Source organism: Octopus bimaculoides, chromosome 7 (genome assembly GCF_001194135.2).
Source record: "Octopus bimaculoides isolate UCB-OBI-ISO-001 chromosome 7, ASM119413v2, whole genome shotgun sequence".
In the NCBI taxonomy this organism is placed as follows: domain Eukaryota; kingdom Metazoa; phylum Mollusca; class Cephalopoda; order Octopoda; family Octopodidae; genus Octopus; species Octopus bimaculoides.
The window spans coordinates 24,828,316-24,842,010 of record NC_068987.1 but is presented as its reverse complement, the minus strand read 5'-3'; the positions used below and the strand labels follow the sequence as shown (position 1 = coordinate 24,842,010).

The 13,695-nt window shown below is 38.8% G+C and overlaps 1 protein-coding gene across 1 annotated transcript in view; it reads right to left on the bottom strand.

The window, feature by feature from the left end:
* Window positions 1-4,357: 4,357 nt before the first annotated feature.
* LOC106872827 (HHIP-like protein 1) overlaps window positions 4,358-13,695 on the bottom strand; it is an 18,526-nt gene continuing 9,188 nt past the window's right edge. Inside the window, exons 4-8 of the mRNA XM_014919954.2 lie at window positions 11,870-12,019; window positions 11,419-11,551; window positions 7,571-7,713; window positions 6,606-6,687; window positions 4,358-5,009 (exon numbers count right to left, since the gene is read on the bottom strand). Coding sequence (XP_014775440.1) covers window positions 4,916-5,009; window positions 6,606-6,687; window positions 7,571-7,713; window positions 11,419-11,551; window positions 11,870-12,019 — 602 coding nt within the window. The 3' untranslated portion in view covers window positions 4,358-4,915. The remainder of the gene's footprint in view (window positions 5,010-6,605; window positions 6,688-7,570; window positions 7,714-11,418; window positions 11,552-11,869; window positions 12,020-13,695) is intronic.

The following is a 13,695-nucleotide window of genomic DNA, read 5'->3' as shown; positions in this document are numbered from 1 at the left end:
GCTGTGGGGGGGAAAAAAAACCCAAAGGAAATCGTGGGAGGTAAATCAGCGAGGGGTTTATCAAAAGTTATATCCCTTGGATCTAAGCTATTTGAAATGGCTACAAAGTAACAGGAGTAGATGAAAATATATGCAGAGGTTAAGGGTTTGGTATATATGAAGAGATATGAGGGATTGAGTGAGTGCTCAAACCTTTAAGTTCATGTCTGGGTGCATATGCATGTGTTCATTTGGGTTGTCAGGATATGGTGGTGGGAAGACCGAAGCTTGCAGAACCTTGTGATTGTAGGCGAGGACTCTTAAGTAGGCAAGGGCTGAAAGTTTCGTACCCGCAGTTTACGTTATTGTCTGGCTGTTAAACATTTTTCAATAAGATTTTTCTTCTGAGATAAACATAATCTGCATTTTCTGCTGCTATTAAAATAAGGCTTGCACTTCTCTAAGATTTTCTACTTGATGTTGTACTACATAGCGTTTTCCTTTAACAACCATACATGCCTAGCCAGGGGTGTGACATAGCAGTCTCTCTTGGATATTGAATGAGGACTTATGGTTATTGAATCTAGTACTGAAAGGACTTTCTGACGTACTATTAATAATAATGACTTTTTTTTTTTTGTTAACCTCTAAGGATCTACACAAAGGCAAAGGGCAGTGCGGGACGATACAATATAATACAAGGGTTACATGAAGGCGTGTAATGAGTAAAGCAACAAAAACAAAAGAACAAATTTCTCCAATAGGGAAGACTTTCAAGGGCTGCTCGTAGGGCATCCCACAAAATTACGGCCACTCTGACACTAGGGCAAATGTCCTCTCTTCTCTCAATCTATATGTGCATATTTAGAGTGAGCCCGCTCACTCGGACCCTGTTTGCCATATTGACCCATTTTCAACAAATTTGCAAGAAGGCAGCACTTCCTTCTTCACCTTCAGTTTCCTTTTTCAAGTGGAACTTGAAAAAGTTGATGAAGGATTGTCTTCAGCCCCTTCAATCTGGTCCATCACACGATCTCTTTCGCTAAAGCGTTTAGCAGAGTTATGAGCCTAAAATTATCCATTTAGTCCCCTTTGTTCGGATCATTTCGTTGTAGTGTTACCGCTCCTCGACTCAGAACTTGGAATTCTCCTGATCTGCTAAGAGGCCTCCAAACAGGTCTGACATATAAAGTAAAGCTTTAGGGCAGATCATCCAAAACAGACAACTTTCACCCCCACCCGCGCAGTCAATTATAGCTTCCCGCATTTCTGCAGCTGTTAGCGGCTTTTCGCCACAGACTACCTCACTTGCCCACAGTCGAGGTAGGCAATGAAGTCCATTCTGCGTTCCGGTCAGTCATTCGTCTCAAACTTTCGAGCTAAGTGCTACTGAAATGCCGTACACACCTACTGGGCCTCGGGTGGCAATCACCCATTATGGTTCACTAAAAACAGAATTATGGACTTGTTGCCACGTTTCACTTCCGCTAACTTAACTCTGACATTGCAGCCTTTGCGCTTCGCATTGAAGAATTAGTTGCGATACCTTTCTTGGGCGTCTCTTCTAAGTTTCAGTTTTTCTTTCATTCTATTTCTTTCTATCGCTGAGGCCTTACAAACCTAATTGATTCTACTTTAATCGCCTTTTTCAAGGAAACCACCATTTATTGTTGGTAACCGACCCCTCAACAACCACTTAACTAATTCGCTAATCAAGTTTCTGAAAGTTTCCAGTAACTGAGTTCCTGCCTACGAAGCTTATCTAGGTCGACTCTACCTATCATAAATTTGAAGTTTGTGTAGCCGAGGATTTTAAAAAGGACAGCCTATGCTATCCTCATCTACAGGCCTACAGAATACTCTATCTAGATACGACAGATATGACCTGTGTGGTTTGCTCTTATTCACATTGGCACGTTCGGGAAATCCTGTTGGTACATGTCAGACAATTTGAAATGTCTAAGCAGGTTTGCAAAGGGTTTGTACCCACCTCTCCCATCAGCTAGTCGCACACAATCCAAACATGTATCCAAGACGACCTTCCAATCGCCCACTAGCACTAAAGAGCACGAGGTTCCCAGGCAAGTCTCCAAATGCCTAAAGAAACTCGGCTGTTCCACGCTTGTAGGAACATAAACGTTTTCTAGCTGAAAAACACCACTTTCGCTACAGTTCAAATCCAGAGTCACTAACTTACCTTTCGTGCCCAAGATGATCTATATCGTGAAACTCAGACCTTTCCAAAACAATACTGCAGCTCCACCGCTCATTCCCGGTCGACATGGAGGAAAGCAAATCTCGTAACCATCGAAAATGAGTATGAGAGATTGTGGATCGGAAAATTTGATCTCTGTGATGGCCACCACAGCTATATCTAGTGACATAAGGTTATTGAGCAGGTGACCTTGTTTCCAATATGACAACAGGCCATGGGTATTCACACTGCCTATTCTAAGTATGGTTATGTTTGGCAAGAGAAGAGAAGAATGAAAATAATCACCCAATTTCGTCGGCGGGGCAAGTGTTTCCACAAAAACTTCATTCTCTTCGCATATTTTGTTTTCAGATTGTTGTAGATTTGTTATATTGATTTTATAATTTCTATGTGAGTAGGGGTTTTAAGTCCTTGTTTCTATTAGTACCCATGTAGTTGATGATGCTTTGGGAGTGCTGTTGCTGGTCTGGATTGGTATGCATTTTTGTTTGTTGTAATGTTTGTAATGTTGACGGTGTTTATAGTGTTAGAGATGTTTATTGTTGAATTGGTGTCGGGTTTGTGGGTGCGTAACTGCTTGTCGGTTTCCATGTCTTCTATCTAATCCCTTCGTTTTTAGTCTGGTACAACACTTTTTCTAATTTTTTTCCCCCGTCCTTTCACAAGAATCCGTTCTGGTGATTTTTCCAAATCGTGTTCCTCGGTAGATGAGTTTTTGGAGTCAGAGAAATATGTTACAGTTAAGAGAGGTATGTCTACGTAGAAACACACTTCTGTGTTTCTGGTCTGTTGTGATGGTGTAGGCGATGATTTTGATTTTTTTTTAATGTAGTATTTGGTGTTGATGTTGTTGAGTGGATCTCTCCTGCTGCTCCACCTGGTGTTGGTACTGTTGTTTGTGATGCTTCTATTCTTGGCACTGCTGCTGTTGGTGTTGTTTTTAGTGACGTGATGATACTGATATTGCTTTTGATACTGATGCTGTTGTGGTAATGAAGACAGCCGAAGTGGCGGAGGTCTTCTATTTTTTTTTTGCAGTGAGCACAGTGGTGAAGGTCGTGTTTGTTTCATTGTTTTTTTTACCTTGCTTGCTACTACAGCTGCTACTGTTACTACTATTGCTGCTGCTGTTCTTGTTGGGTTTTGTCATGGTGTGAGATGTAGCGGTGTTGTTGCTTTGACGTTCTTTTTCATTTCCTCGCTAACAATATAAACAAAAGTGCATTTTTGTACCAAAAGTCAATATGAAAGTTTCTCTCATAGTATCTACCGCAGTATAGCTTGTTCTTACAGAACATCCGCGTTTAAGTCGAGATGAATATCACCTCTTGATTTTAATACTGCCTCTGTCGCTAATATATATTTTATAACAAGCTCACTGGCTAATCGAGACACCAGCGCCTGTTCTGGCACTGTTTTTCTATATATGGTTGGCAGGAAGATGAGCTATCTCTAGTAATCGAGTGTCCATCATTGACAAGCCCAAGGAAGGTCGAAATCACATGATTTGGTGCTCTCGGCGTTGGAAGTGACAGGGATTTATCTCCCTGCTAGTGATTTAAACAAAAGAGCATTTTTACACCAAAAGCCAATATGAGAGTCAATATGGTATCTACCACAGTATAGTTTGTTCTAACGGAACATCCACGTTTAAGTGAGAATAAATATTACCTCCCGGTATTAATGTTGCCTCTATTGCTAATGTATATTTTCATTTATGTGTTTTCTTTGTTGTTGCCGTTGCTGTTGCTATATATACATTTTCTGTTAATTGTAGCAAGTAGTGGTGGGAAACTATTTTCATATTGGCCTCCATTTTGGAAACCATATTTTATATATGTAATTTTTCGATTGAAAAATTCAAAGTTACCTCCCCACACCCGACAGAACGAATAATTCAAAAAGCAAACTAGGTTCAGAAAATGTTAGTTGTCTTGTAAACAAGATGATACAACAAAAGTTCAAGTAACATTATTAAAATAATACAATTCCACAATAATTCACGAGCTTCGAACGAAATGGTGCTTAATTTATCGACCTCGAAAGGATGAAAGGCAAAGTCGACCCCGGAATAATAATAATAATATAACGATGATGATGATGATGGCCCCGGCAACAGTAACACAGCAGCAGTTGCAGTAATGGTAGTAACAACAGCAATAATAACGATAGTAATTTTTTTTATTTGCCACAGGGGTGAAAGATGAGGTGGGGGAGAACATTACAAGGACGAACTGCAAAAGAAAAAAAAAACGGTGATGGTTTAGATAGAGTCAAGTATGAGAACGACTATATGAAGAAATGAAACATCCCAATAAAAGGATATCCACCTGGTATCAAACAGGGAGCCCACAGATCACAGATATTCTATAATGATGAAGCAAGTGCCCTCTCTCAGATATATTCTCAAAATAAAAATAATTATTAGTTGTAATGTTCTCTTCTTCAGAAAAAAGAACAAGAGTCAATTCTCATATTCCCAATAACACTTGAACTTTGTGTTGATATATGAAAGCAATAATGTATAAATATAGTGTGATAATACTGAAAGCCTTAAAGCATGTTTTTCTTGTTTTCGATGTTTCTTTTCTCTCTTTATCGGTTCAAAATAGCTGCTGTATTGTTGCCTCCCTTCTAACAATACATCATATTTACTAATAAACTGTGTTTATTAAAAATAACATGTTTATCTGTATACAAAATTTAACCAATATACCATGTTTATCCAAATACCAAGTGTGCTTTGATAACCAAGGTAATAAATAACACGAATGTTGTAAAAACGGTACTAGTTCGTTGGTGTGAACTTCCATCTCTGCCAAAGAAAGAAAATATCTTTATTAAAATAAACTATAGCATAGAGGGACGTCAATTAAATAAATACCAATGATATACTGGGGTCTAATAACGATAGTAATACAAGTAACTTACTGAGATCAAATTTAGTGATATTACTGATATACTAAAGTAAAATATAGTAATCATAATATTTGGTTTCAAATTTTGGCACAAGGCCAGCAATTTTATGGCAGGGGGTTAGTCAATTACATCGACCCCAGTGCTCAACTGGTACTTACTTTATCGACCCCGAAAAGATGAAAAGCAAAGTTGACCTCGGAGGAATGTGAATGCAGAACGCAAAGATGAACGAAATGCCACTAAGTCTGTTTCCCGGCGTGCTAACGTTTACCTGTTTGCTGCCTTATAACACTTATAATATAATGGAATCAAATCTACCAATTTGCATTGGTAGTATGGAGGTAGTTATTTAGGAGGAGATTTGGGCACTTGGGTCCTCTTTCCAGCCTTACAAAGTGGGATGGTTGGTGGCAGTAGCTGAAAACAGGGATTGACGATATCGACTAACACCTTCCCCGCAAAATTATCGAGTTTTTACCTAAATTAGAAAGTATGATGAGTAATTATATAAGGCAATGAGCTGGCACAATTGTTAGAGCGTCGGGGAAATGTTTTACGATATTTCTTCCGGCTCTTTACGTTCTGAGTTCAAATCCCATCAAGATCAAGTTTGCCTTTAATCCCTCCGAGACCCATAAAATAATAATAATAATCCTTTCTACTATAGAAGGCTTGAAATTTTGTGGGTGGGGGAGCTCTGACGATTATATCGGTCCCAGCGTCCGACTGGTGCCTACTTCATCGACCCCGAAAAGATGAAAGACAAATTGCAGGATCGGTAGTATTGACTAACCCCTTTAGCTACTGGCTTTTGTGTTTCAGGAATTATTATTTGTAATTACATAGCTAGCTTTATCTTATATTTCAAAAAGTAATTAAAACCATTAGAACTAAAACTAAATCTTAAGTAAAATTGATATTTGGAACATTTAGCCATTAAATTTTCGCAGTCAGAGAGTGATCTAATTACTAATTGCAGTATGCGTGAGAATGAGAGTGTTGACGTTCATACCTTTCCCAACAATTGAAGTTCGGTTGCAAACTCGATTTGCTGGGTGTTAACAATCAACTATACTTTATTACTTGCAAGGTCTCACAGTATCTGTTTCGACTCTCTTGCTCAAATCACGCCGAGGTCAGCTTCGCTTTCTATCCTTTCAGAATAGATAAAAACTAATCCAAGCCGGTGGATTGGCAGAACTGTAACAACCTGGACAGGATGCTATGAGTTCGAGTTCTGCGTTCATTTCACGCCATGGTCTGCTTGGTAGTAGACTTAATCTATCACCCATTTTAACACCACTACCTCGTACCCTGGGTGTCTTTAGCAGAGTTCGTCTGTTGCAAGCACTCTGGTCACGTCTCCAGTTTAAGGATGCATTCTTCAAATCCACCAGTTTTGGGGGCCCAGTAAAGGATCAAGGACAGTGCCTTTCCTCCTATCGAAAGGATAAAAACAAAATGGGAAAACAGAAACCAATAAATGTCATACCTGCTCCTGCTTCGAATACTGTAGACGTGTCCGGAACTTTGATGGCCAAATAGATCAGAAGTCGTCAACATATACAGCTCCCCTAAGAAAGAGAGGAAATAATAGTAACAATAATAGTAGCAAGTTATTGTTTTTGTTGTTGTGTAGCCAACATTTGCCTTACTTGAGGAGACTTATTATCAAAATATTTCCAAGCATGACAACCCCGTTTAGTGTTCAGGAATAGTGTGTCAGGAATTACACCAGTACGAAGTGAACTTTTTTTAGCAATACAGCCATGTCTGCACCCATTTAATATGGCGTTTAGTGGGGTTAGCCGCAGTAAAGGTGATGCAAGGAGGAAAAGCAGGCATCAGATGCCTTAATACAAGGAAGAAGGGGAGCATACCTGATATTTTTTCGTGCCTCCGAGACCGATGAAAGAAATGGAAGACATTATCATTAGACCGAAGACCTAGACACTGCTAACATTCCCAATGGGTCACGTGATGATATTAAACTAGGAGACAGATTAAGTCTATTCCTCAAGAAGAGGAACGGCCTCCCCGAAGCACTTACACAAATTTCCCGGTTGCCAAATCTCAATGAAATGGCATTAGAAGATCCAAAGCTATGGTTGATTCACATATTACCGATGCCGTGCAGCTGAATAGAACCCGAAACCACATAGTAATGAAGCGAACTTCTTAACCACATGACCATGCCTGCGCCTATGAAGGAATGTTTACCATTAAGTCTAGTACTCTTTTAGCGAATGCAGTCCGTAATATTTGAGTGTTGCTGCTTCGTTCTCCATAATACGTGGGCAGTGCTTCTGTCCAGAATCAACTTCGGAAGTCTGACTGAAAGTATTACTCTTCCTTTACACCCAATAATATGTTTAACAACAAATGAATATCGCTGGGAAGACGCGTCTCTACATAGGATATCAAAAGGAAAATAATTAATTATCTACGATGTATTACCTTCAATGTCCTCTCCAAACGACAATATGTACTGATTTTTCTGTGCTTCACTGTTGTTAGATTCGCATTTGATGTTTTCACAATAGGTAAGTTTGCTTTCTGACCAGTGGCCTGTGGGCATTTCATTCAAGAGGAACAGATCTCTGTAAAATCAAAACAATTATACACATATATACCATTTTCTGAACTTCTCCCACCATCAACACTACCTAGACCAGGGGTTTTCAAACTTTTTGACTTTATATTTCAGGCTTTACCTTAGGGACCCCCTTATAAACGCTTATGAAATTTATACATAAATATTTGCTTAAAATAACATATATTTTTACATTTATTTATTTAACAGTATTTAACAAATAGGTTTATTGTCAATTAAAAGATTTCGATTAAAAAACATATATAAAATCAAATTGCCCATAAAAAGTATTTGCTGTCCACGGACCCCCTGTCTTGTCCTTGCGGACTCCCTGTGGCCCGCGGACCACAGTTTGAAAACCCCTGTCCTAGACTGCTTCCCGTGCTGTATACAGGTCGTCTATATTACTTCACTACTTCTTGAAGTAATCATCCTAGGTGACTTCACTGCTCACAACTCTTATAGACTCTCACAGGCATCCCATATTAATGCTGTCAGTGGAGAAACCGAATATTTCGCAATTCTCCACTTCCTACATCATTCTTAACACCCATCACTGCCGAGACATAGGATACTCCAAATACTACCGATATCTTTCTCACTGATGTTTCTCGATCCAACCTCTACCAGAATAAAACCGTCTTTACAGCTATCGCACCGTCCGGCTACCGTCGTTTCGACATTACTCCAAGGATCTGGATCATGTACGGATTATTACTGTTCTCTAGCCCCAGGAACTGATCGGAGTTGATTAAAGACCACGCAGTACAAACATGGATGTGTACGAATATTTTTACTCAAGTTTGTTCACAACAATGTATTTGTGGTACAACTTCTTATGCTGGAAGATTTCAACGTTCACCCTTAAAAGGCCTGAGTAAAGACTGGCTTGCTAACCGAACAACGAACATTGCTGATCATCGCACTCAACAATTTACTAACTTCAAAACATCATGTTCATATTTTATTGCTAAGTTACGTTATATTTCGATCTGGTATTTGACTTATCTACAAATCTGTACTTGAATAATCCTTTACATCAAGATTACTTCAAGACTACTTAACCAGCGAAAAGGATATTCTGAAACTCTTTTACCTTTTACTAGTTTCAATCATTCAACTGCAGCCATGCTAGGGCACTACACTGAAAGGATTAGCCGACCAAATCGATCTTCCACCAACAGTACTTAATTTTTTGCAAGCCTGGTGCTTATTCTAACGTTCGCTTTTGCTGAACCACCAAGTTACAGAGATGTAAAGATACTAATACCGAGTGGGGGGGGGGTAGTAAGCACATATACAAACATGTATATATATATATATATAATAAGTATATATAATATATATATATAATATATAAGTATATATAATTATATAATATATATATAATAGGCGCAGGAGTGGCTGTGTGGTAAGTAGCTTGCTTACCAACCACATGGTTCCGGGTTTAGTCCCACTGCGTGGCACCTTGGGCAAGTGTCTTCTACTATAGCCTCGAGCCGACCAAAGCCTTGTGAGTGGATTTGGTAGACGGAAACTAAAAGAAGCCCGTCGTATATATGTATATGTATATATGTATGTGTGTGTGTCCCCCCAACATCGCTTGACAACCAATGCTGGTGTGTTTACGTCCCCGTAACTTAGCGGTTCGGCAAAAGAGATCGATAGAATAAGTACTAGGCTTACAAAGAATAAGTCCTGGGGTCGATTTGCTCGACTAAAGGCGGTGCTCCAGCATGGCCGCAGTCAACTGACTGAAACAAGTAAAAGAGTAAAAGTATATATAAGTATATAATATATATATTATATGGAGCGCAGGCGGGAGAGATTTGTAATAATTTACATATGGAAAATACTGGAAGGGCTGATACCAAACTTTGGCATCAAGTACTACACGAATGCCCGCACAGGTCGCCACTGCATAGTACCAAGGGTACCGTCCACTGCATCTCACATAAAAATAAGGTACTGCAACAGCCTCGGTTTCAGAGGACCTCAGCTCTTTAATGCCCTGCTAAAACAATTGAGAGACCTGCAAGACATGGATATAGAGGTCTTCAAAACAAAACTTAACACATTCCTATCCACGATACCAGAGAGAGAAGCAAATTAGATCAATATGTAAAGTATATTGAATACATGATTATATAAAATGTTTATCGGTATATATTGCGAAGATTTCATTTCCTGTGGAATAGAAGATGAGAAAGAAAGGAACTGTTATACATATACACACAGAGTACAAATGATATAGGAAACTAAAGGAGTGGAAAAAGGTATGACAAATCCAACGGCTGTTTCTGGGGGCTCGGTGATCCACAATAATGTTTGTAGATTAATTTCATTAGAGAATGCCGCTGTATGGATGCATTTAACATAGGATGATACGAGCGTCCGTCTTCAAGGAAGAGATCTTACATTTGAGATCTTAAAACAGAGAAGTTCACAGATGGATTTGAAATGTACGATCTTTCTTCTGAAGACGGAAGCTCTCTTCATCCTATGTTAAATTCATCCATACGGCCGCATTCTCTGCTGGAATTAATCTACAAACATTATTATGGATCACCGAGACCCCAGAAACAGCTGCTGAATTTGTAATACCTTTTTTCTATTCGCTTAATATTCTATATCATTTGTACTCTGCGTAAGTTGGACCTTGTTATATGTATACATATGTATATATTATGTATTTCATGCATAAAATATATTTTATATATTGATCTGTCAAATTTGCTTATCCTCACATTTGTTTCTCTACCCTCTCAAGGGAATATATATATATATATACACGAATGGGCTATTTTCATTCTCGTCTACCAAATTCACTCGCAAGGCTCGGGACTATAGGGCTTTCCTATAAGGTGTTATCCACCCCTGATTGGAACTCTCCCGTATGACATGTACGCATGCTCAGTGACTTGCTTTAACAGTTGCAATCAGCTGAATGCACTTTGCCAGTGACATTTGACATAATTACCCACACTCTGTGGTCAGGATTCTTTTTTTGGTTTGATGTCGGTATCGAAGGGATTACCAGACACCGGACTGGTGAGAGCAGCTTTTACTCACATCGTGGTATTCGATGCTGTGTACGTGTCTGTTGTGGTAAAATATGCCACTCCTTAACTGTTGCTTTGCTTTCATCCGTAGCACGAGGTAATTATGTCATTATCTGTGAAATTCGGCAACTTACAAAGATCTTTAGATCAGGCAATACTTCACCGAGAGGAGATATAAGCTTCTGCTTATTCCTGTCTGAAGTATCGTCCGATACTTCAGACTTATCGTCCGATGAATTTACTTTGTTGACATTCTTCATCGACAGAATTTTTATTCCTTTCAACCTTTCAGTCAAGTCCGCCTTTCTTCCAGTAACATACTGTCCATATAATCTTAAATATTTCTTTAACTCAGGCACAGTAAGTACTTCGATAGCTGAATCATCAAGCTACTTTATATCCATGATAAGACGTAAAATAATAACAATGGCGTGGGTAGCCTCCGGAAGTTTAACTATCTACATGGAGATAACCTACTTATAGGAAAGCCCTATAGTAAAAGACACTTGCCGAGAGGTGTCACGCAGTGAGATTAAACCCAAGAGCATGTGGTTGGGAAGCAAACTTCTTACCACACAGCTATGCCTACTTATTGAAGTAAATACATTTTTAAATTCGTAAAAAAACCCTCAAAAGGAGAAAATACCTACATATTGAGAAAATCGCCAAAAATATATTTTCCATTTAAGTACGGTATTTTGTGCCCTCTGTATACATAGCCGCCAATAACAACTTTACGATTATAGCTGTGTCTGTAGGTAGATATCGGGAAGATTTCATTTCCTGTGGAATGGAAGAAGGGAAAGAAAGAAACTTTTATATATATATATATATATACAGAAATACTTGTTATGAATGCATAACTCATTGTATAAGTTAATAAAAATAAAAGTTAAGTATTTTTAACAGTTTGGGTCTTAATCTTACTCCAGAGCATACTCCTTTTTAGCATCACATTATGAAATTCACATATTTGTACATCTTGCGCTAGGTTTCAACAAATTGCGTCACCTCCCTCGCTGAATTAAGAATTATCTTTATGCTTCGATACCTTTATTTCCTTATAGTAAGTAATAAGTAATAATATATTAATACACTCACTAATTGTTTCTGAGTTACAGACACGATTTCGTCGACACCGATGTCCTTCTCGTAGATTCCATCCATAATTGCCTTCTTTATATATAATGTTGATTTCTTCAAACATTTGATCGCCGACATCTCCACAAAAGATACGACCACGGCCAGTTCCTGAAACAGTAGTAATTAGTGCTGCTTGATATTGCATAAAAAGAAAGAAAACATCTCCGCTTGTAATTTTACTCCAACCATACCATTGACATTTCACAACGACACCACCAGACCATTGTCCTTATTATTTCACTAATGAACATCATCTATATTTTGCTGTCCTCCATAATCACTGACACTGCTCAACTATATCTCCATTTCTATTACTCTCAATTCACCATGCCATTAAAATTTTTGACACAAGGTCAGCAATTTCGTGGGAGAGGATAAGTCAATTACACTGACCCCATTGCTCAACTGGTACTTATTTTATCGACTCCGAAAGGATAAAAAGTAAAGTTGACTCCGACGGAATTCGAACTCAAAGGCGGACGAAATGCCGCTTCTACCGATTCTACCAGCTCGTCGCCTTAAACCGTGCTGTTAACACTATACAGTAACACTCTCATCTGTATTTCACCTTCTACATATCACAGATACGACACAAAGATACTTCCATCTATATTGTACTTTAGTCATGTCATTGACCACCAACAGTTCTAGCTAAATATTTCCTCTGATCAACAGGGACATTAGAGTGAGAAAGTGAGGAGAGCGTCTGACGATTATTTTCCCCACAAATGACGAGGCATATCCTAAAAGACGTGATGAAAATTAGTGAGTATAAAGTTTAGGTCTATATTATGCTTTATTCCTACGCTTATGCTCTGATATTATTTCATCTTTTCCCTTTTTATAATTTCAAGAGCACTAAGCTGGCAAACTGGTAGAATCATTAGCATACCGGGCAAAATGCTTAGGGACATTTTGTCCGTCTTTACGTTCTGAGTTCAAATTCCGCTGAGGCCGACTTTGACTTTCATCCTTTCGGTAAAATAAGTACCAGTTGAGCACTGGGGTCGATGTAATCGACTTCACTCCTCCTCTGAAACTGCTGGCCTTATGCCAAAATTTGAAACTCATATTTTAAAGAACACTATGGATAATGTAGTTCTAGATATACAATGTCTCAAAATAAGGTGGAAAGGCCACCGTTGGAATGCTTTTCAGCGTTAATTAGAGCTGCTCTTACGCTAAAAAATACCCACCGACAGCGATTTGTTTGTAAAAAATTATGAGTTATATGTTTTGTCGATTGAATTGAGATTGGTTCCAATGATTATTTTTACGTCATATGTAAACAAACAAAAGTTTGTTTTTGAAGCGCTGAAATGTATTGTTGTACAAGTAGAAAGATATATTTTTCAACGCGTAAGTACGGATAGAACAGTATAGATAGAATAAAATCTTTACAGAGGAGAAAAGTCTGTCAGCAACCAGCCATGAGACTTGAACTGGTCGTTGACAGATTTTTCTGTACTGTAAGGATTTTATCGTACATATGATTATTTTTACGTTGCAGGTTCGATCACGCCGCGTTCAACTTTGTGCATGTGCTTTTTACTCGAGCCTCGGATTGACCAATATCTTGTGAGTACAATTTGGTAGGACGGAAACTGCGGAAGTTAGTCGTGTGTGCGTGCGTGCGTGCGTGCGTGCGTGCGTGCGTGCGTGCGTGCGTGCGTGCGTGTGTGTGTGTGTGTGTGTGTGTGTGTGTGCGCGCGCATTAGTTTTGTTTACTGGCATAAAACGTTATGGCAAGTTGTGTCCCTTTACACAAAAAACATAACTAACAC